Below are 25454 nucleotides of genomic sequence, written 5' to 3'. Positions count from 1 at the left end.
ACTCCCCCCCCCCCCTCCCCCATCCCATATCCGCATCCAGTGACACCTGTGTGCTGAGGGAATGGCGCACCGGCTGGTCGGTACCATTGGGCCTTCATAGCCTGTTCGGACGGAGTTTAGTTTTCCTTTATAGACTGATTGCATTTCCGTAATATTCTATCAATAAACTGAAGTTTGATACCTGCTTTATGGAAGACTGAGCCTATGTGCTAATTCCATTTCATATCCCTATAAAGTGTTATACCCAGGTATTTGAATGAGTTTACAGATTCCAACTGCGACTCACACACTACATTCTTAGGATACTATGTTTCTTTTATTTTCTGAAATGGAGAATTTTACATTTCTGAATATTTAAAGCAAGTTGCCAATCTTTGCAGCTCTTTGAAATCTTATCGAAGTCTGAATGAATATCTGTACCATTTCATTCAGACTGCATTTCATTGTAGATAACTGCATCATCTGCGAGAAGTCTGGCGTTACTATTAATATTGTCCACAAGATCAATAATATACAACACGAACAGCAGAGGGAGCCAACACACATCCCTGGGGGCAGTTACGTCTACATCTGTCGGTGACCCTCCATCCAGGATAACATGCTGCATCCTACCAATAAATGCTCAAACCAGTCACAAGTTTCATTTGATACCCCATACTATCGCACTTTTGATAATCAGTGTTGGTGTGGTACTAAGTCAAATGATTTTCGGAAACTGAGAAACTCTTCATCTACCTGACTTCCTTGATCGATGACTTTCAGGAAATCATGTTAGAAAAACATGAGTTGGGTTCCACATGACCTATACTTTTGAAAACCATGCTGGTTGGCATGGAGGTCATTCTGTCTGATATTTCTCATTTTGTTTTAGTTCAGAATATGTTCTAAGATTCAACAACAAACGGATGTCAAGGATATTTGATCCCTCCTGCTACCCTTCTTATAGGCAGGTGTGACCTGTGCTTTCTTCCAGCAACTGAGCATGGTTTTTTGTTTGAAGGATTTACAGTAGATCATAGTTAACAAAGGGGCTAACTCAGCTGCAAATTGGGTGTAAAATCCAATAGGGAGTCCATCGGGCTTTGGGGCTTTGTTCAGTTTTTATGATTTCAGATATTTCTCACCGACACTGACACTAATTTCTATTTCATTCACCTTTTAGTGCCACGAGAATTAATCTGCAGCAGTACTCCTGGGTTTTCCTTTGTAACGGAACTTTTAAAAAAAATGTTAAGCATTTCCGCTTTTTACTGCTCTCAATTTTGAGTTACTACCTTGTCCATGAGTGACTGGACACTAAATTTGGAGCAACTAACAGCCTTTACATATGTGCAGAATTTCTTTGGTTCTTGTGGAAGATCTTTTGACACTAATCTATACAGAAGTCATTGAAAGTTTCACACATTGCTCCCTTGGCTGCCATATGCATTTCATTCACCATCTGTCTAGCTACTGCTCTATGCTTTGTTTTATATCTATTATGCAGTAGTTTCTGTTTCTTTAAGCAGGGTAGTGCAGTGGGTAGCTCACTGGACTCTTGTTCGGGAAGATGACAGTTCAAACCCACATCCAGCCATCCTGATTTAGGCTTTCCACGATTTCTCTAAATCACTTATGGTAAATGCTGGGATGGTTTCTTTGAGAAGACGTGGCTATTTCCTTCTCCATCTTTACTGAATCTAAGGTTGGGCTCTGGGAGATCAGTGCTGGGGCAACTCCTCTTCCTTATTTATATAAATGATATGCTCTCTAGTATTACAGGTGATTCTAAACTATTTCTGTTTGCTGATGACACTAGCTTGGTAGTAAAGGATGTTGGGCGCAACAATGGTACTGTTTCAAATAGTGCTGTTCATGACATAAGTTCATAGCCTGTAGAAAATAAACTAATGCTAAATCATAATAAGACTCAGTTTTTACAGTTTCTAACACACAATTCAACAAAACCCGATGTTTTAATTTCACAGAATGGGCATGTGCTTAGTGAAACTGAACAGTTCAAATTTCTAGGTGTCCACATCACAGAAGACTGTTGTGGAAAGCCCACATTCAGGATCTTATTGAGAAACTTAATGTTGCCATTTTCACTACCAACACACCCCTTCACAACAGTCTCTAAACTGCATGTTTGGAAGGTAGGAGACGAGGTACTGGCGGAATTAAAGCTGTGAGGACGGGGCGTGAGTCGTGCTTGGGTAGCTTAGTTGGTAGAGCACTTGCCCGCGAAAGGCAAAGGTCCCGAGTTCGAGTCTCGGTCCGGCACACAGTTTTAATCTGCCAGAAAGTTGCATGATAGGAAGTCAGGGCGATTTCCAGCTGCTAACAAACAGCAACCAACTCATCTCCTGCCTGAGAACAGCAAACACAGTGGGGCTGCATTATAACTGGTACAATATTTTACATATCAGTCAACAAACAACTTATACCTGGAACAGTATTTAACACAACAAAAAACAAATACCTTTATACTGAGTTTGCTGATTCTCTTTTAATTTACTAGTTTGATATGCTTCAAATATTACCAGTAGTTTATTGGAATGTAAGTGATTTATAACCAAAAATGAGATATCTATTACGATGGCAAAAAGTTGGTACAAGTTTTACTGTTTCTCCGTAGCATTTTTCAGGTTATAGTCACAAAGAAAATTTGAGAGTAGCGTTAATTTATGATAAAAGCAAACAATACACACTCCAATTAAATGAGAGAACTAATATGACAGGATATGTTACTTACTTACAGTACCTGTAAATCATAACACTAATTTATTATGAAATATGTAATGTGAAACACTATTAAATTGCAAAAATCTTTGCAAATGTCTGAAACTTGTCAACATTATATTTCTTTCACATAAACATATAATAAAATTTTGGAACTGATAGTTCCTACCAACACCCTCATTATAGAATGATTACCACATTTATGTAATACTTACCAAGGTTTGTGTTCAATATCTTTTTTAGATTATCACCCTCTTTGGCTGATGCAAATACTGACTGAAGTTTTTCTAGAGATGGTGCTCCTTCATGAGTTCGTGCCCTGTTCATTGGGTATTTTTCCTTTATCGCAAATCTGCAAAATGTTTGAGAGAAAGTAAAAGTTGAAAGTGCATGAAAAAACAATTACATAGTTAAGGTACAAACGTACATGATAGTGAAGTCCCTAAGAGGCCAATCAAGAGTATGAAATTGCAGAAGTGAATACAGAAACTAATACTAATTCAAATAATCAAAAGAATTTACAATGATGATAAATTAATTTAGAATTTATTGTCAGATGATCAGGCCACCAAATATCTAATATTTGCAGGAGTTTATAGGTGCACATTTCAAATGAAAATTATGAACAGTGCCAGTAGCATGAGTTAATTTCAAAGAATTGGTTTGGTAAGAAATCATTGCTGTTTATGCACAAGGGTACATCTACATCAATATTCTGCAATCCACCTTACGAAGCATGGAAAATGGTACCTCATACCACTATTAGTCATTTTCTTTCCTGTCCCACTAGCAAAGAGAATGAGGCAATAACGACTATCTATATGCCTGTCTATATAGCCCTGATTTCTTGTATCTTATCTTTGTGGTCCTTGTGTGCAATGTATGGTGGAGCCAACAGAATTGTTTTGTAGTCAGCTTCAAATACTGGTTACCTACATTTTCTCAATAGTGTTCCTTGAATAGGATATCGTCTTTCTTCCAGGGATTCCTCAAAGCTTCTCCATCACACTTGCATGTCGTTTGAACATACCATTAACAAATCTAGCAGTCTGCCTCTGAACTGCTTTGATGTCTTTCTTTAATCTGACCTGGTACGGATCCCAAACAATCGAGCCATAATGAACCTCACTTTCCTAGAATCCTCCCAATAAACCAAAGTCGACCATTCACCTTTCCTACCATAATCCTCAAACACTCGTTCCAATTCATACCACTATGCAATGTTACATGCAGATATTTAAACGATGTGACTGTGTCAAGCAAGACACTACTAATGCTATATCCAACCATTATGGGTTTGTTTTTCCTCCTCAGTTGCATTAACTTAGTTTTCTACATTTAGAGCTAACTACCACTCATCATACCAACTAGAAATTATGTCCGAATCATGTTGTATACTCCAACAGTCACACAACTCTGACATCTTACCGTACACCACAGAATCATCGGCAAATAACCCCAGATTGCTGTCCACCCTGTCCGTCAAATCATTTATGTATGTAGAGAAAAACAGTGGTCCTATCACACTTCCTTGGGGCACTCTTAACAATACCCTTGTCTCTGATGAACACTTGCCATCAAGGACAACATACTGAATTCTATAACTTAAGAAGTCTTCGGGCCACTCACATATCTGTGAACCTATTCCATATGCTTGCACCTTCTTTAAAAGCATGCAATAGGGCACAGTGTCAATCACTATCCATAAATCTAGAAATATGGAATCTGCTTGTTATCCTTCATCCACAGTTCACAGTATATCAGGTGAGAAAAGGGAAAGCTGAGTTTTGCATGAGCAATGTTTTCTAAAACCATGTTGATTTGTGGATGTAAGTTTCTAAATCTCACAAAAATTTATTACAATCAAACTGGAATATGTTCAAGAATACTGCTGCAAACCAATGTTACAGATATTGGTCTGTAATTTTGTGGGTGTGTTCTTTCATCCTTCTTACACACAAGAGTCTGTGCGCTTTTTTTTCCAGTTGCTTGGGACTTTGTGCTGGGTGAGACATTCATGATAAATGCAAGCTAAACAAGGGACCAGTGCTATATATTACTCTTTGAAAAACTGAACTCAGATGCCATCTGGACCTGATGACATTTGTTTTCAACTCCTCCAGCTGTTTCTCTACACCAAGGATGCTTATTACTATGTCGTCCATACAGGAGTATGTTTTATGGTTTAACAACAGTTTGTTTGTATGCTTCTCCCGTGCAAACAATTTCTTGAATGTGAAATTTGAAACTTCAGCTTTTGTTTTACTACCTTTAGTTACCACACTAGACTGGTCAACAAGTAACTAGATGGAAGCCTTAGACTCAATTAGCAATCTTACATAGGACCAGAATTTTCTTGTGTTCTCTGCCACATCTTCTGCTAAGGTATGATGGTGGTAGCTGTTGTATGCTTCGTACACATCATTTCACAGATGCATGAATCTCTACTAATCTTTGCTGCTTGTCATCTGCGTGTACTCTTTTGAACTGAGACTGCAATAGCCTTTGCTTCCTCACTTTATTAAGCCATGGTGGATCTTTTCTGTCCTTAATTCACTTACTAGGCACACAATTCTCCTTAAACTTTGCCCACAGTTCCTCTATGTTCACCTTACTGGAACTAAGTAATGTCATTTCACTGTCTAAGTGGGATGCTAACGACTGCTTATCTGTTCTTTCTAGCAGAAACACTGTCCCAGCCTTCTTAACCGATTTATTAACTTTTGTAACAATAGTTGCAATAATGACACCATGATTGCTAATTCCCATTTCTATGCTGACTTTGTCGATAAGGTCTGGCCTATTTGAAGCTACGAGGTCTCAGATATTTCCATTGCATGTGGGCTGCTGAACTAGCTGCTCAAGACAGCTATAAGAAAACGTGTTCAAAAGTACTTTGTACGACTATCTGCCCCTGCAATGTATCTACAGATATTCCAGTCTATACTCGATAGGTTAAAGTAGCCACCAACTAGTAGTGCATGATCTGGGCATTTACATGCTACTGACCACAGACTTCCTTTGAATGACTTTAGAATTGTCACAGCAGAATCAGGTGGCAGGTAAAAATATCCAACAATTAACTTAGTTTCACCTCAAACTGTTATACACGACACGATAACTTCATTGTAACACTCCCACTTCGACCTCAATAGAGAGAATATTTTTGTCAACTGCAATCAACACTCCCCCTCCTAGTAAAACTTTCCAGAGGAAATACTGTTAGTTCAAACTGCTGTGATGTGTCAGTTAGTGAAAAGATCATCTCCAGATTTAAAGTTTTTTTTACCTAAGTCACTCAGTGCTTACATTTCTTTATATTCTGAAACCATCATCTGCAACAAAATTCCTCTTGTACCTTCTTTGCTGTTTCATCTAACTGTTCTACGTATAAGAACAATATTGTTATACACAATGTGCCGTTTGCTTTAAAGTGTGCAGGAAATGCCCACAATGTCTTTTGAGTCATTTAAGGAAACACTTTGGGTGTAATGTGTGTGTCACATCAAATGTTGGTCATCACATAAAACTTCTAAAACTATTAAGTCAAACAGCACTTCCCAGTATTTGGTGCGTGTATTATTAACTGTTTAATTCAATGAGAGGGGACAAAAACATTTGTGACCTCAGAAAATCTTTAACATAGGTTCTGCGGCCAAAAGTTTACGTGTAAGTGTCTTTTAATTGTGCCTGCCTGCAACTTAATGTGTCATCTTTATGGTAAATAGCAACCTATCTTTTTTTTCTACATTGTTGACTTTCCGTCCTATAGTTTTCATTGTTTGATGCAACAATACCATTTTTAACTGACTGACAACTGCTGACAGCTTCATTCATGGGTTTTCCATACTATTACTCTTTGTTTCCTGTTAGAGCAACTTGACTGGAACCATTTTGCATCATTACTTGTGACTACATTACAGTTTTCTTAAAATGGCATTGTTATTCATGTACCGGTGTAACCACAAGCGTCCGCACAATGACGAAGAATGCAAGAGCAGAGAAGGCTGTGAGACGACACCAGCCAGTAGCCCGCCGACAAGGACCGCATCACGACAGGAGCGGCCTCTACAAGAAGGGAATATAAGAACCGCTACTGCCAGCATCGGCTGCACACTACTAGACCTGCACTAGGAGAGCACTACAATAGCAGTTATTACTTATGGATATCCATTGCTTGTATGGACACAGTATACCGAGAAAGACACTGTCTGTCTGCCTGTCGCCCATCGCTTGCGACACGTTCTTGTAATACAGAGTTAAGTATTGCCTAGGCCTATCTTCTTTATTGTAATAAAAACTATTAATGTGATTTGCTTGAATTGTTGTACAGCATTCCGAGTGCACAGCATCCTTTAGGCACCCTACACGAGACGAGTGGGCAGGACCCCACAATTCACGTCGCAGAAAATATCAGTGGCCTTTGATGTACCTACATCTGCATACATACTCCACAAGCCACCTTATGGAGCATGGTGGATGGTACCTTATACAACTAATAGTCATTTTCTTTTCTTTTCCACTCACAAACAGAGCAAGAGAAAAACAACTATCTTTATGGCTCCATACTGGTCCTAATTTCTCTTATCTTGGTGTTTCTTGCATGAAATGTGCATTGGCAGCAGTAGAATCGCTCTGCTGTCAGTTTCAAATGCCAGTTCTCTAAATTTTCTTTACAGTGTCCCATGAAAAGAGTGACATCTTCCCTCCGTGGATTCCCAAATGTAGAAGCACACCCTCTCCTTAGGTCAAACCAGTGACCATTTGTGCTGCCCTTTTTTATATATTTAATAACCTTTGTTATAGACACACCCAAACTAAAATCAATGCTAATACTCTACACACACCCCGAAGTAAATGCTATGGACAGATGTGGCAGAATGATGCTACTGGCTGGATCATCATGTGATGCACTGGTCCTTGCACTGTGCATCGCCCCACTATCTGCTTTCTTATGTGCAGAGCACTATAGTCCTATTTGGTATGAGTCTCACATACTCAAGGAAAGCAGTATATTTTGGAGACTTATTTTATTTTTCCTGTACCTTACCAGTGAACTGGTCTACTACCTGCTGTACTTATGACTTCATTTCATATCACTACAAATGAGTTAAATGCTGTCTGCATGCAGCTGGAAATCATCTGGACTGCTGCCAAACGACAGAGAGCTGCAGAGAACGAGTGTGCTGGGAGAGCTACCTATATACACATACCACATTCACAAAAGGTACCTCAAATACTATCCTCTCCCACAGATGCTGTTTCCTCCGTGAGAACACGATCCCTAGCTATTGTCTACTTGACTGTGAGTGGCATGTCAGTGGTAGGCACCTTTGTTATAGCCACACCAAATCACCTGTCTTATACAAGGTTGTACTTGATCTCGACTGGTGATGAGATGTAACATCTTAAACTTAGTCCTTTATTTCAAAAAGCTGCTCATAGGCGATTGTAACTTTTCTTTTTGTCAATGTAGGTAAATGGGATAGTTGGAAATTTAATATAAATATCTGAAGACATCAAAATAAATATTTCTTATTTTTTCCAAACAATATTTAAAAATATTAAGCACTGATCCTTTTGTGTCACTAAGTGCAGCACATTTCATTCAGTCATTCACATACTGAGTTCTGCAGATCCTAAAATGAAGGGGTACTCGCATACAGGGGTGCGAAAAAGATTCAAGATCTATATTACCATAAATGTGATAAAGTATTTCTGTGCATTACAGTTTATGTGGCATGGCGGCCACGAAAAATGATTCATATGGGGAAAGAAATGTGTTCAAATGTACCTCTGTCATCCACATTTATACCTGCTGTAGGTTCATCCAGTTGTAATTCAGCCAGTGCACAAAATCAGCTATCACTATTGCATCAGAATATCCGAAGACTAAGCAGTAAGCTTAATGAGGTGCTTATTTGTGTTGAAGAATTAGAATTGAGCAAACCAGCTGATATAATCTGCCTCTCAGAACATCACGTGACCACTGGTATAGATATGTTAAATGTTACAGGATTCAAGTTAGCTTCTTATTTCCGTAGAGGAAATATGGAGAAAGGAGGAGTTCCTGTATTTGTCAGAAACTGTTTTGATTTCAAGAATATTGATATTAATAAATTTTGCTCAGAGCAGCACTTAGAAGCTTGTGCTATAGAAGTAGTATTTCATAATAAGTCCTTTATAATAGTAGGTATATGCAGATCTCCTTCAGGGAATTTTAACCTCTTTATAACAAGTCTGTGAGACAGCTCTGCTGTCCCATCTCATAGCAAAAAACAAGGAAACAGTGGTTGCTGGGGATTTTAATGTAGATTTACTGACAAGCTCTGCCAGTGAACAATTATTGCAGTCAGTAACACTATCATTCAATTTAGTTCCTACTGTGAACTTTGCTACTAGGATATGTAAATGCTCTGAGACTGCTACTGATAATATCTTTGTAGACAAATCTAGGGAAAAAAGTACTATCACAAAACCAATAGTAAATGGGCTATTTGATCATGACATGCAGCATCTTGCGTTAAATGTTGAAACTTGTCAGGATAAAAAAAATCTATTAAATCTGAGTACAGGAGGGTAATAAATAAGTAAAAAATTGAGAGATTCAGGAAATTGCTCAAAGACATGGACTGGATAGTTGTTTACAATACATCTGACTCAAATAGAAAATACAAAGCATCCATTAATAAAGCTGCCTCCACTTTTGACAATTGTTTTCTCCTATAGGTAACTCAACTCACACACAAGTCAAAAAATAAACTGTGGATTACACAAGGAATAAAGATATCACGTGGGACAAAAAGGAGACTCTATTTACTATCTAGGAACAGCTCTGAGGTTAGAATTGTAATGCATTACAAAGAACACTGTAAAATATTGAAGCAAGCAATCCAGAAATCGAAGCAGTTTTATTATGAGAAAAATATAATTACATCAGGTAACAAAGTAAAAACTGTATGGGATATTGTGAAGACAGAGACAAGTGGGGCCAAAAAGAAAGAGTAACAGATAGCTCTAAAAATAAATGAAACTTTGGTAACAAGTACAGTTAGTGTTGCAAACCTCTTAAACAACTACTTCATTTCTGTTACTGACATCTTGGTGTTATCAGGTTTGGTGAACAGCGCAATGGAGTAAGTATTATATTCAAATGTTTTATGTTATACTTTCTGACATGTTCCGCACCCACGAGAATCATCTCATTTCTTGGGTCTATGGAACGAAAACTGAATCTAATCTAATCACATAAGATGAGTCAGGAGGATTTATTTATTTATTCCATGTGATCTGATGGTACACAGTGTGCTGCAGATGTCGGAAAATATCATTTATCATTGTTAACATATATTAACATAGGCCTATAGTATCCTAATGTATTATATTGCTCAATGTTTTCAATTTAACACAAACAGCAAGATTACTGTTCTAAGTATTCATTTACAGAGTAAAAAAGCGACACAACAAATATGACTTCACGGCTTTGCTAGTTTTATGTTGTCTTCAATGGACTTAATACTGGTGGGAAGATTGTTGAACAGTTGGAGGCCTATGTGGAAAGCTCCCTTTTTACACAGTTGAGTGTTTGTACGTATAACATGCAGGTTTGCATTTTTCCTGGTGTTGTGTTCATGTATTTCATTATTTTTTACAACTCTGGGTTCAGTTGGCACTATGTGGTTTCTGAAAAATTTTAGAGTCTCAAGAATGTAGAGGCAAGGCAGTGTTTGGATTTCCAACTTTCTGAAGATAGGTTTGCAGGAGTCTCTGGGTTTGCTCCCAGTAATAATCCTCATTACTCTCTTCTGGATTCTGAATGTGCTCAGAGCAGTTGGAGAATGTCCCCAGAATATTACACCATATTTTAGGTGGGCTTGTATGTAAGTGTAGTACGCACTGGTTAATGTTTTCAGGCTAGCATATGTTTTCAGTACACTCAATGCATAACAGCCAGTACAAATCCTGGTATTTACCTTTCCTGTATGTGTATTCCATTTCAGGTTATCTTGAACCCACAGACCCAGGAATTTGAAAACAGTGTCGGTATCTATTGACTGGTTATTTACAGTTACAAATGGCTGAGAGGAATTTGCATTTTGTGTTGTGTGAAAGTTCATGGAAGCTGTCTTTTTGGTGTTGATAGTTAATCTGTTGATTTTAGCCCAGTTGCTGAGTTGTTCAGTGGCCAAGTTCAGAGCTTTTTGGACAGCCTCTGTATTCTCCCCTTTGAGGAGTACAGTTGTGTCACCAGCAAATATTATTGTTTTGTGTGCATCAACATTCAGGCTCAAGTCATTAATATACAGGAGGGAAAGTAGGGGTCCCAATACTGAGCCCTGTGGAACACCTTGCTTTACAGTTTTATTACTTGATAGTATTTTGGTTATTGAGTTGCTTTGTCTATTAGGCCTAGTATATTTCATGTTGACTCCCTGCATCCGATTGGTTAGGAATATAGCAATCCAGTTGTTTGCAATTCCTCTGATACCATAGTGTTCTAATTTTTCCAGTAATATTTTGTGGTCAACAGTGTCAAAAGCCTTTGACAGATCCAGAAATATGCCTGTTATGGGTTGTTTTCTATCTAACAGTTCTAACAGCATATTTATGCAATCATATACTGCGGTTTCAGTAGATTTACTGCTTCTGAACCCATGTTGAGCTAAACTCAGTAAATCTATTTTTTCAATGAAGGATGTCTTCTAATAGGCTCTGACAAAAATTCTATAAGATTCCTGTCTTATACAAAGTTGTACTTGATCTCAACTGGTTATCAGATGTAACATCCTAAACTCAGTCCTTTATTTCAAGAAGCTGCTCACAGAAGATTCTACCTTTTTTTACCTCAGTTTTCTTGAAATCAAGTCTACATTCATGAAATCATGCTATGATACTGTCAAATGCCATTTTCCATGCCACATGGTAACTGACCAGTATTTAACCAACTAATGGCTCATGATGTTACAGAATACAAGATGATTGAAATCAGTTTATAATACCGTCAATGAAGGGGTAATGTGATGCAGTAGACAAGCCATAGTTATTGTCGACTAAAATAACTAGTGACTTTTGACAGTTTGGTCTGGTGGAAGTGACACAAAGCTGTTGCCCAGGTGACACCAATGATGAGCCCATTTTCCCTCCTATGCTAGTAACAGATCGGCAAATATGGTGCATTCTGTGAAGTTAAACATCAGTTGCTTCTGTTTTCCTCTCCTCTTGTTGTGAAGTGTGGTGGTTCTTTTCTTTTTTACTTCCTTCTTTGTTTGTTGGGGTGTTTTAACTTTGTCAAAGCTTTCTGTGAATGTGTGTATTAGAGTTTCTGTAGTAGCAATATGATATGCCTCTAAATGAGATTTGTCACAAAAGTGGTCATATGAGAACACATTCAGTGCTTTAAAGGTATCAATGGTTGGAAGGGGAATTTCAATTTGCAGACAAGGCCACAATTTGTGTGCTCTGTACACAGTGCTTTGACATGGAGTGCAAAGGTTTAGATGTTCCAAGAGTGATGGATAGAAAAGCCACTCCATTTAAAATTGTTAGGTCTGAGGTGCTGTAAAATGGAAAGGAGAAGGAAAAGAAGGAAGACAAGAATGATGAAGCAGCATCAAGTTATTCTTTCCTGGAAATGGAAAGAAAAGAAGTTACAACACACACAAAGCCACAAATTGTGGCCTTGTCTGCAAATTGAAATTCCCCTTCCAACCATTGATACCTTTAAAGCACTGAATGTGTTCTCATATGACCACTTTTATGACAAATCTCATTTAGAGGCATATCATATTGCTAGTATCAAAGAAGATTTATTTCATGACAGTAAGTTGTCTCTTTGAAACTGTCTCTACAAGCTTGATATGCGGCATGAAAAGTACTCATCTCAGATGCTTATCATCAAGAGAAATGACACACTGGCCTGCAGACATCGATATCTGCATTTAAATCAAATGACATTGTGTGGCTTTTGGAGACATGAGCTAATGCATGTCACATTGTCAAAAGCCTGGAAAGACCACACAGCCAAAGACAAAACAAAAGCAATGATATGAAAGGATGGCAGCATAATCGTCCTTCATGCTGGTTTGGCTTGCGTCATTGTTCCAAGCTCTTTATTGCTATTTCATTCCAGAAGAAAGAGTTACTGTCATGAGGGAATAAACACCACAGATTTCACAGGGTGGTTTTCCAATTTGCTGCTACAAAATATTTCTCCAAATTCAACAATGGTAATAGACAATGTGCTATACCACAGTGTTGTGCTGAACAAAGTTCTGACAATGCACTGGAGGAAATCAGGTATTTTTCTCTATGTACACAGAAATATTCCACTTGAGAAAACTGAAGGTCATATGAATAAGGCAGAAATGATGCAACTCGTAAAGCTGTACAAGCCAAAAACGCCACGTTACTATGTCGTCGAACTGGTTACAGCAAAGGAATGTAGCATAATCAGGCTTTCTCCGTACCACACCCATTTCAGTCCTATTAGATGGGCCTCGGTGAAAAGTTATGTGGCAAAGAACAATAACTAAACATGCAGTTTAATGTTAATGAGGAAGAAATGCTGATGGAAGAAGTTATTACATACGATGCCTCATAGTAGCCATACAAAGAACACAGTTGATGAAACGTATCCGTGAATGTCAACACCAGCTCCAGCACCAGCCAGGTCTGTCTCCGAACAAGAGGGTAGTGATGCTCCAGGATTATGGAAGTGTCCAATTCCAACTGTCAGCTTTGACCCATGATGTCGTCAATATGGCGGAAATGGCTATCACACACACACACACACACACACACACACACACACACACACACACACACACACACACACACACACACACAGAGAGAGAGAGAGAGAGAGAGAGAGAGAGAGAGAGAGAGAGAGAGAGGTCATCATCATCAAACACAACAGGACACAACCAACGCGTAAACTCTGCGTCGTAATGACGTCACACACCACACCACCATTATGTCATGGGCCTAAGCAGACGGGTGGAATTGGATGCTTCCGTAGACCCAATAATCCTTACCTAGGAACCATGCCACTTATGGCATTAACTTGAGCATTTATAAAAATAGTTATTGACTGCAGTGCTCTGGTCAGTATTGTCATTCATTTACTATTTAACAATGCTTCACTGATGATCCATTAACCACTATGCACCAAAAGTCAGTGAGGAACCTTTGGCATGTGCCAGCGTTAAGTGCCTCCCAATCCTTCCTCTGTGCAGAACTGTCAAAAGTCGTCGTCATTTTAATCACCAGTAATCAACAAACTCTCACAAGCCACTTATTTTGGTGACCAGCTCTGTGTTTTTCACACAAAGTGACTCTACTATTCTTCCCAAAACATTTGATGAACTCCTGAGTGCTTGCCTAATTGCTTTGACCAGTGTAAATTGTACATGAGAGCAAATATTTCATGCATAATATCACACACTCAGCTTCCAGAACAAAACTGTTTCCTGGTGTACTTACAAACGGAAATGGCAACAATTATATTTAATGAAATCAGAAATGGGGGTAATGGGGTAAGATGCTTGAACAAAAGAGGAGGAAAGATCAGTAAGTAAATTATGACACCGTTTTGGTGGTGACACGTACTTTCAGGAGGTGAAACATGTACTACTACTGATAGCTCCACGTAAAAGATACAGATTATCTTGTTTTTGAAACTAACAGTTTCTTCATCATGGAGCAGAGAAGGATAGATTGGGTAAAGTTAAAAATGAAGGGCAAGTCACTCAGAATGATAGAGACCAACCTGTAATTAGGATGAGATTAGACGAAGATGAAGGGGGACATCAGAGAGAGTAGATCAGTAATTGTACATTGATAAAAACTATCTACTTTCAGTACAGAGATAAGGCAGAGTTAGAAGTAAAGATACATCACCGAAGCTACAATAATAATTGGGATAAGCAATAACTTGACACCATACTGATAGAGTAATGATCTCATGGTCACGGTGGAGATATTAGCCTTAAGAAATGACCAACGGATGACGTCACAAACCACACAAAAATATTAGCAAAATAATGTCTGATAACTTCTTAATATGGCCCCCAAGGGATTAGTGGATTTTGAGATGGGAATTTTGTTGTTATTAATGCCTCAAACATTTTAAAAACTTTTGAAGATCAGATCACAGTGTGAAAATGAGGTTTTTCAAGGGTGCAAACGTAACTGAAATGTGCGATGTATATAAAATGCAGTCATAACACATTCACTGGTGTTGCAAATTCATAACCAACTTCCAAACCTACTTCCTTCCAATCCTACTTAGATCTTGGGCAATGCTACGGTTCAGTCTGTCTCCACAACCTCACAAAAAAAGGACCAACATGTATAGGTCTAGTATACCACACTATTCAAAATAATGTTCCTCCTCAATGGATCATCATCTCCATTGAGCTATATTTATCTAGTAAACAAAACCATCTAAGCTACTGCCTACAAGACATAAAAGAAATATTATAAACATAACATCAGACCAACATCTATATCTGAAACTTAGAAACAAAAAATATCTCAGCTCCCTCTGTGTAAAATATGACGCCAAATTTCAAAGAACATACTGACTACTGGGGTTGTTCACAAGACCCAAATGATTAACATTGCAACCAAATGCTGTTTATGAGGCCATGAAATCTCCAACAATTAGTACCATTAAACAATCAAAATTCCTGGCAGAAATATCAGCACTGTAGGAAAAAGACAGATTGCCACATACTATAAAGGTAACACGTTAAGTTGCAGACAGGCACAATTAAAAGACTCTTACACACGCCACAGTCTTCAACAGGGGGAAAAAAAAACACACACACACACACACACACACACACACACACACGACAGCTATCTCCAGCAGTCTGGGCCCAAGCTACCAGCAGTTGCTGGTCATGTGTGCATGAGCTGTGCTTGGTCATGTGAATGAATGGTGTGTGTTTCGCTTTCTTTTTATGACAAAAGCTGTGGCCAAAAGCTTATGTGTAAGTGTCTTAACTGTGGTGTCTGCGACTTAATGTGTCATCTTTATGGTAAGTAGTGATTTATCTTTTCCCTACATAGTTAGTATCATCATGTAGAATAAGCGTGTCAACAGTCATTCATCACTACTGTGTATCAATTCTACTTTTGTACGACCCCCTACATTGCTGCCATAGGGACTGTGAAGACCATATTAAACTAACAGCATGCAACAAAGGGAATCATTGTTCTCGTGCTCTATATGTAAATGGAATGGCAAAAAGGCTTAATAAATAGTACAATGGAAAGTACACTCTGCCAGGCACTTCACAATGGTTTGCAGAGTGAAATGTGTATGAAACACACAGCCCAACAGTAGAATCAGCACTGTCTGAGGTGGGCGGAGCTTATTCCTGCCGCCGCCACCCCTCCCCCCTCCAACCCACAATGCTTTTCTCTGAATAGCAGTTTGTGAGTTGCAAAGAGCTCATTTCTTCCACACTTTGTAATCATAACATCAGAGTATATTGAATAATGGTAATCACATGATAAAAATTCTCTATAAAATTGTGTATCAGTAATAGTGCATATAGACACAGAGTTGACCTTATATAAATATGTAGAAAGATTAAAAATAAATAAATAAAAGTTAATACTTGTTCAAAATTTCAAATGATGTTGACAGCCTCATAAATCTCAGAGAAATGAATTATGATTTAAATTGAATGATGTATCTACCGATCATTCTTAAACATATACAGTGTGTTTCAGTAGAAAAATTAATTATTTTAGGATATGGTAGTAAATGCTAATTTAAATAAAAGACTCCATATAGCATATCATTTTACTGGTAAGAGAGATATTTTCATTTCAGTTGTTATGGGTGTATTTATCAACTGTCATTTTTGTTCTGAAGTTCAAGCAGTGAAGTTGTGATGGAGTTTACATAGCTGAATTTATCAACTGTGATCGCGGTTAGCTGGCCAATATGCTGTATCATTTAAGTGTGCCACACATATTTACAAATGCAGAAATAGTATTTCTGTACAGGGTTTGTAATGGAAACTATGTAGCTGCTTATATAGAATGTGGTAGACAATTTCCTAACCGCATAGTACCAGATTCAAGAGTGTAAGCCGGTGTTTTCATTAAATTGTGTGGCTAGTGCAGTACCCAGCAGACATATTTCATCTGCACATGCAAATGAATAGAGTATGAATGAGGTAGAAGATATTATTCAGTTGGTAGGACTCATTTCTTCAACAAACACATGCAGAATTTCTACAGGTATCTGTGTTTCACACACAAGAACATAGATGATGTAACATGTGCATGGTCCTCTCCCTTGTCGTTTACAGAATATTCAACACCTACCAAAGAAGATGCAAGTGCACCATTGTAATTTTGTTGTTGTCTAAATTCAAATCACTGAGTAATGTCATTAATATTATTTACTAATGAAGCGACATTCAGTTGTGACTGAATCAGTAACACTAATAGATCACATTGGTGGTCTGACAAAAACCCATACAACTTTTTCAATAATGCTTCCTAGTAAAGGTTTAGTGTGGTGTGATACACCATCAGTCCATTGGACCCGCTATGTTACTGCATCATATTACAGGGCCCCATTTAGCTACCACATTCTTACAGGCTATTGGAAGAGTTTTTTTTGCTACAAGGATGGGTATGCTCTTTCAGTAAAAGATAAAGCAGATAAAGCACAGTTTAGACGGAGTTCGAAATACTTTTTGATAGGCAACTCCTTCTACTCCATAAATGAATATCTTAACAGAGACTGTTCAGCCAGCTTAAGTAAAAATATCTGTTAGATTTCAGTTTTGACAGCACTTGGTCACAACAGTCAAGATCAGGTATTTTGCGTATGATAAATTTATTAATAGTGCGTAACAGATTTCATTCTGACAGCATGTTAGTTCCACAAATATTAGCTGTTCCAGTTTACCTCATTGTATTCACCTATATCGACAATCTAATGACAAATGATCAGGGTAGCAAGTATTATATTCAAGTGTTTTATGTTTTTATGTTATCCTGTCCAATATGTTCCACACCTATGAGAATCATTTCATTTTTCTTGGGTCTATGGAATGAAAACTGAATTTAATCTAATCTAAAATCTGGGGGCTCTGCATATTCTAGTCATCAAGTGACATATCATGTACTCCTAACATTCTCTGAGAGACAGATTGGCAGAAATGGTCACTTTTCTTGACCACTAAGGTCCTGTACCCCAACCCTCTAGAGGGATTTGCCAGTGGAGGTGGCCGAAAAGTGAAGTCTACAAAGAAAAAATAAAACAAGAGAAGAACTGCTCATTCAGATTATTAATAGTGGTGCCTTCATAAAAGAACATCAAATGACTTCAGAAGAGCTATACATGGAGTTGTGATGATATCTGGTTCGCAAGGCGCTCAAATGCGAGCTCATTAGCACCCGTAAAGAGTATCAAATTTTACACACTCCAATCTGGCCACTGTCACAAATGATGATGACGAGGATGAAATGATGATGATAACACAAACACCCAGTCCCCGGGGAGAGAAAATCCCCAACCCGGCCGGGAATCTAACCTGGGAGCCCGTGATACATAGGCAGTGACACTAGCACTAGACCACGAGCCGCGGACACACGTGGAGTTGTTATGAGAAATCTATAATGCATTGAAATTAGAGGTGAAATTTAAGAAAAACAATTTTGAACTTAATAATTTTCCTCTCCTTAACACCTTCTGTAATTGTTTGGCTACATTCTAACAGCTGTATCTCAGTAATCAACAAAAATTGGACGTATGTTACATGGGATCTTGTATTCAAGTTTGTCTATACTGTTAGCACCTACAGTATTTACTATACCTCATGAAACACTTTTTATCAGTACAACAGGTGGTTCATCCACATTCTTCAAACGAGCCTTTACATTTATACTTGAACATGGGTTGCGTATAATACTACACAGAATGTAAACAGTGAGCGACAACAAAAAAGTGAGCAAAGATAGTAATCACAATACATAAGAGCACTATGTGGGAACTATAAATTGGCATATGGACTCCCAACAGTAGATGTTTGGAGACTTGGTGCTGTAGGTATTTGCAGATGTTCGTTGCCAACTGTGCTGCACATTTAGCCAGTGTTGACAGCAGTGTCATCATATTTGCTGCTGAGCTGTGCTGTCTGCATTTCATGGTGATATTTTCATTGTGATTTCTTCGAAAATGAGTGGTGGTGATGTGGTTGCTGGTCCAACGAGGGGTTACTTCCTACTCCAGTTTGGAAAAGAATGGCGATTTTCAGGAGCTTGTGGAAGCTCCAAACACATCTTTATGTTATCTACACTGCGTACCTGGAGTGCATGGAGGCAGAGCTCATTACCTACCTCTCTCTCTTCCCACAGGAAATCCTATGCACCCTCGCCTCTCCCCACAAATGAGATGTCAAGTTATAGTTTGTTAGTAGTAATGATGACTTAAATCATCATACAACTAAGTGATGTGTTCTGGTATGAACTAGTGTAGTCTAGGGACAACAAATGAGAAAAGTGCCAATTCTCCAGTCTAATCCAAAATGTATCCGATCTGACTCGACTGCTAGACAGTGTACAACAGAATTTATAACAACTCTTCTATAGCATTCATTAGTTTTGTGGAAAAGTCTTACAGAAATTAAAACTATCGTTGTGATTTTCTACTGAAATAATTCTCATGAATCACACATCTTACTTCGATTTGAGGAAGCTCAGTAATAAATGCTAACCAAACATACACCAACTGGTGTTAGTATATCAAATGCACTGTGAAAAACGCTTATACACAGGTATAAAAATACTGCTAAAACATATCCAAAAGTTGCCTTCAGAGTGTAAAGGGTCTAGCTTAATATGAATATCTTAAAAGTAAAACTATCTATGATTCTAAAAGAAGTGGTAGTTCAGATATAACTCTTACTTCACATCTTCATTCTCCACATGACGCCGTAGAATGTACAAAATTGTCATGTCGCAGTCTGTTAACACGATATTGCCTCGGTCATACATTTCAAGTATGATATGGTACGCTGCTTGTTCTGTTCCAAACTGAAGATCCAGTATTCTGTCCATGCCAAGTTGTTTCAAATGTTCTAGTCTCTTGTTGCGCAGGTGCTTGCGCATCTGAAGAAAAATTAAGCCATTTCACTTGTTTATTGGGAAGAGGGAGGGGGCGTGGCGTGAAGGAACAAAGTAATTTAAAGTGAACACTACCTTCATGCTGAAACCCGAAGGAGCTACATTTTTTGGCCACTCGAAGCCCGTCGTATGTATACGGTTCCCAGATTCCAAAAGCAGAACACATTTTTCCTCGGGTCTTTGCAGCTTGATAAGAAATGTCTTGTTATCTATATCATATACCTGTGCAACGCGCATGCCAATCAACCTAAAACACAAAATTTGCGGATAAAACTGTATCAATACGTCCTACATTGGAATACTGTCACAAACAAATTAATACACAAAACGACGAAACTACCTTTGAAGTTCAGTGGCAATTGAAACAATATCGAACGTACTAAATCTGGTCTTCATTTTCAATAACTGTTCAAGAACTACTGTAAATAAACAATTCTCATATTGTTACGCCGTCATATCCCACAGGTCCTTCAGAGATTTTGGCCTTTCAAGTACTTTGATGACATTTTCGCTTTTGTTTTGCTTATGCAGGGCAGCCAATGTTGGTCACAGGCAACGAATTAGATAATACCACCCTGGCAAATTGTAAATTGTCATGTAAAAGCAGGGAAACGGATAGAATCACTATAAAATATGTTACATGAGAGGAAAGGAATGGTGTTACCCACGCTAACACTCTTTAAACGAACTTTTTTTTAAAGTAACAATTCGTCTACGACTACCCGTTTAGGAAGTCATTATACGGGCATGAAATCCTTCGTCCTCAGAATGTAAACGTATGTGTGGGATGGTGTAAAGTGGAGCCGGTCCACGCGCAACGATCTGTCTGCACAGATATCTTATTGAATTAACCAGGGATCATGTTACAATGTTACAAGATTTTTCATCATAATACAATGGAAATATGTACCAGTAGCTCAAATACACACAGAACATTTAAGTATGTTTTTACGACGACACGACAGGCAGTCGGCCTTAACCCTGCTGAGGAAACTATTCAAGCATTGGCGCAAATGTCCGTGTATGCAATAACTCAACTACATCTCGTGCCTTCGCCCGACACAGTTTCTATTCACTGCTGACCCGCCATAGATCGGACTAGGAAAGAAATTTTAGCGACAAGCGGCTCCGGTCGCGCAAAGAATATTTCAGCTCAGCACATTAGCTCATCGTAGAGACTTATTCCGTGACCTGTGTTCACAACAAGTCTTGCAAAAGAAAACTGCAAACATTCTGTAAGGGGCAGGAAAAACGATCCAAATGGTCGCGACAGTGGCTCGTTAAGCGATAGTAGTTTTCACATATTAATTTACTTTGCAGGTTACAGGGCATAACGACTCGCGACACACACTGTTGGGTGGCTTGCGGAGTATAAATGTAGATGTAGATATTTGCAAATGGTCATGGAGACAGACAAACGAGTGGGTGACTGTTAAAAGATAACTAAGTCATATTTTTTTGAGGTCATTTTCGCTATCTGTTGGGGTTTACACACGTTCGACTGTCAAAACGCCCCTCAGTCAAGCTTTCTTTATACACGCTACATCCAGGGTCTTTTCTGAAGCAAGTTTCATAAGCAACAACCGTCAGTGACTCTGGTCCCTTTCAACTCTCAAGAGTTGGTTACAATGCAAATTGTTTTTTACTGCTGGTTCTTTTTGCTTCTTTTGTTTGTTGTGGCGATAAATGATTGGGTGATAGGCTAATAGGTGGTTTATCCCAATGAACAGGTCAGTATGGAGACAGAAAATTGTCTCTTGTGGTAAATGTCTGTAGCTATGTGGGTGTTTGTTTACTACTAGGAACAAAAGTAATCACCTCTCATTTCAATTTTATTCATTACCTAAACCTAAATATCTCTTTATTTGGTTTTAGGGGAAAAAGAAACTGATTTACAAAGTTTTAGACAGAGATAAAGCATTGGTATACAACTCTCTACATGCTGATTCGCAATCTAAAGATAAACAAGTTTTTGTATGGATGACAGAAGTGACCCATGTTAAGCTACATCATATGAGGAATTATGGTGCTTCTTTAAATCCATGTAGGGGAGAGTAGTACACAGTGAAACATGTTACACAGTGAAATTCCATTTAAGCTGCTTCTAGTAATATTTTTGCTTCATGTTGGTATCACTATGTGTTGACCACACCTCCTTGGTGTTGACGTTTATGAGAGACATTTTTGATTGTAATGGTGTGTTTGTTATTGTATCTTTCTGCCAGTCACAAATTATTGTTAATTTTCTTTAAAAATTTTATATTTTCCATAATACTTGCAGCAAAGAGGAATTTTCTCTATTGGGGCCAAATATATGCATTTAATTATATACTAATGAGTTTTAGATGTGGCAGATATGTAGGTTATGAATCTCAACTAATTTTTTTAGTTTACAGTGTTTTTAGTACACAGTGAAACACTTGTTTGCTACAATACACAGTGAAACAATGTACAGTCATGGACACTGAGAAATTCAGGCTTATGACAGTTTATGAAGTTAAAGAATGTGCCGGTGAAAATTATCTTAAGGCAGTGACACCAACAAATGAAACTTCTGGGTTCAGAAAATGTGGAATTTATCAATTTATGCCAAGATCTTCAGTGAGTTGGTTTTCCTTATATTGTAGTTTCAGACAACGCTCTAAATTCTGATGGTGTGTCTAATCCAGTAGAACTATTGGATTTAGATAGTCATGTGCACCGACAAACACTCAGGAAAATGATGTGCAAAATGCTGAAGCACACAGTAAAAGTTTATACACTGATAATACTAGCACCAGCAAATCATATATCTCACTGAAGGAGTTTCATGATTTCCCAAAAGCTCCTCCTAAGAAAACAATTGGGAACTACCCAAGGAGGAAGCATCATATTGACTTTAATGCATGAGAAGGCTGCAAATGAAGGAAAAAAAGCTTTAAGGGAAAGGACAAAGTTAGACGGAAAAGAGAAAAGAAATGTGAAGCGAGCCAACAAGCAGAAAACTTAGCAATGTGAAAGTGAAAGGGGCTCCAGCAAAAGTGATGAACAAAGAAATTGGGATGATGTGTCATCCAATGAATCAGAGGAGAATTTATCACTACATCTTTTGTATTTGAACCATAATGTGAGTGGTGAGTATAGTTGATTCTATTTTTGTTGCTAAAGTGTTGAAGCTACTTGCTGGTGATAAATATGAAGTCTCATAATTCAAAAAAGTAAAAGACATAACTGGTTCTGTGTTCCCAGAAGCAGAAGAAATTGTTTGTGTATCACACAAGAACATTATGATGATTTTGCCTTCAGTGTTGCCTATGGTTACCAAGAGATGACGAAATTATGTCCAATCACTTTTGGTAAATTTGATATTTTCGCTCAGCAAAACTTATTGTATCCTAATGGTCATAATTATATTTAATATTTATATTATTGTTTAGTGTGTGATCTAAGCCATTCAGATATTGATAATGTAAGAAATCATGACTGTTTCACTGTGTACTATGCAGCATCATTTACTAAAACGATAAATTCATTTGTTAATTAGTTGCAAAGTATTTTTTATTCAAAAATGTAGGCAGCAAACTGTTCTTTTGAACAAAGACAAACATTTTGTACCATAAGAAATAATTTCTACAAAATTATCAGTAATGTAATCTTTTGTTAACTGTGTACTATCCTCCCTCAATTCTTCATGAAACAAAGATAAAAGTTTGTTGAAGGGGGGGGGGGCTTCTTTAAGCTCTATGATGTGACTGAGACTCGTATTAAACATATTAGACAGTTATGTCTGGAAGGACATTATCACATGAGAATTATGACAGTCATTCCCATGCAAGAAAAATTGGCGCAAATGGACTTTTGAGGATATGTGAATATATAAGCTCATTTCCTAGGTACAAAATGCACTATGAATCTGATACAAACTTTACATGTTTGTCATCTGAAATAACTGTCAAAAACCATATGACTTGTATGAGGTAAAACATCCTGTTTCAGATACCAAGTATGAGTTTTTTATGTATATTTCAAAGAAAATTTTAACTTAAAGGTCAGAAAACCACAAACTGCCACATGTTGGTTTTTTTTAGGGAAAAAAGGGTGTGAATGCACAGTCCTCATTTATGGGACACTGCAAAAGGAGTTGAGACTGCAAAAATTATTTTGCAGAGATGTGAGTTAAACATTTCAAATATGCCCTTAATGAAATGACTAAAAAGTGTAAAGAAAATGAAAATATCTTAGGTCTTGTATTTGATTATATGCAACATGTAAGTTTGTTGAAGATTCCTGTTCAGGAAATTTATTACTTAGTGACTTTTTTTGCTGTCTTTTCAACACTAAAACAGATTTAGCCCATTACTGCATCTACCATGAAAGTCAGGTCCACAAAGGACCTGTTGAATTTGCTTTATTCTTGTTGGACTACATAAAAACCATGTTCCTCAGACATTTACTGAGTAACACCTATTTTCAGATAATTGTCCTGGACAAAGCAAGTACCATACATTGTCAAGAGTTTGTGTTGATCTAACCGATATTTGCAGGTTTCAAACGATTAAACAGATTTTCCCTTTAAATGGACATTTTTATAAATTCAGCATAATAGAATGTCCCATTAGGAAATGTGACACTATCTACACTCCTCATGAAGTAGTGAGGTTATAACTAATGCTGAAAAAAAATCCAGGGACAATAACACCAGCCAAGATCGACATGATCATCAGGTATTCTACTTGGAGGTCTATTCATTACAAGAAGTCCTGTCTCTCTTGAAACCAGACACCTTCCAAGAAATGAAAGATTCCAATTTAGTATTTACAAATATCATTATCTGGAGTACTCTCGTGAACATAAAAACATAAAGATATTATAAAGATAAAGGTCTTATAAAAACAAGTGAAGACATAGATTAGGTGGTTTTCTAACCCCGAATACCTTTACTCTGAAGAACACTAGTGTAGTATCTTTACCCAGTTACAAAGATTATCCACAAGGAAGGATGCCCATGTAAAATAGCAAAAGAAAGTTATGTCTGTAGAAAACAGAAAGGCTTTTTTGATTAACTTTCACAGTGGCCAGTAGTTTCAGTTTCTCTTGACAATAATGAATAATGTTCAGTAAAACAAGTCTTTGTAAAGTAATAATATCCATCGACTGTTAAAGATTTGTGTCTATATTGTGAGCTAACAGACAGCAGATATTACTTATTATTTAATAAAAACCTGCATTATTTGCAGCAAAACCATACTTTAAATTTTGTTGAGTGTTGAAAGGTCGCTAAGTCAATAAGATAAAACAAATTTTTCTTGTTTCCTATTGGGCATTACACGTCGTGTGATGATGTCATGTGCCTAATTGTAGGCGTATGTACATTTTTAATTTGTAATTTTACCAAAACAGTATTTAATACCACATAAGAAAAAATAAGTTTATTTTGTTTTTCACAAAACTATAAAAAGTGACCTAGGTACCTCTCTTTAAGAATAACTCATGCAAATGCGTTACAGCTATGGTATCCCATATTCCATTTCCTCTGGCATTGCTTCTCCTATTTCGTCTTCAGTCTTTTGATTGTTGTATATCCTGCACTTAACTTT

The 25454-nt window shown here is 37.6% G+C and overlaps 1 protein-coding gene across 1 annotated transcript in view; it reads right to left on the bottom strand.

Annotated features, from left to right (window-relative positions):
- The window catches only part of LOC126165754 (ribosome quality control complex subunit NEMF), a 76130-nt gene extending 55735 nt beyond the window's left edge, over positions 1–20395 (bottom strand). The window contains exons 1-4 of the mRNA XM_049920346.1: positions 20219–20395; positions 19954–20125; positions 19661–19863; positions 2937–3073 (exon numbers count right to left, since the gene is read on the bottom strand). Of these exons, the coding sequence (XP_049776303.1) occupies positions 2937–3073; positions 19661–19863; positions 19954–20125; positions 20219–20274 (568 nt within the window). The 5' untranslated portion in view covers positions 20275–20395. The remainder of the gene's footprint in view (positions 1–2936; positions 3074–19660; positions 19864–19953; positions 20126–20218) is intronic.
- Between the last annotated feature and the right edge of the window lie 5059 nt (positions 20396–25454).

This window comes from Schistocerca cancellata, chromosome 1, assembly GCF_023864275.1.
Source record: "Schistocerca cancellata isolate TAMUIC-IGC-003103 chromosome 1, iqSchCanc2.1, whole genome shotgun sequence".
Classification (NCBI taxonomy): Eukaryota; Metazoa; Arthropoda; class Insecta; order Orthoptera; family Acrididae; genus Schistocerca; species Schistocerca cancellata.
The sequence above is the reverse complement of the archived record's forward strand: the minus strand, read 5'-3'. Positions and strand labels throughout refer to the sequence as shown.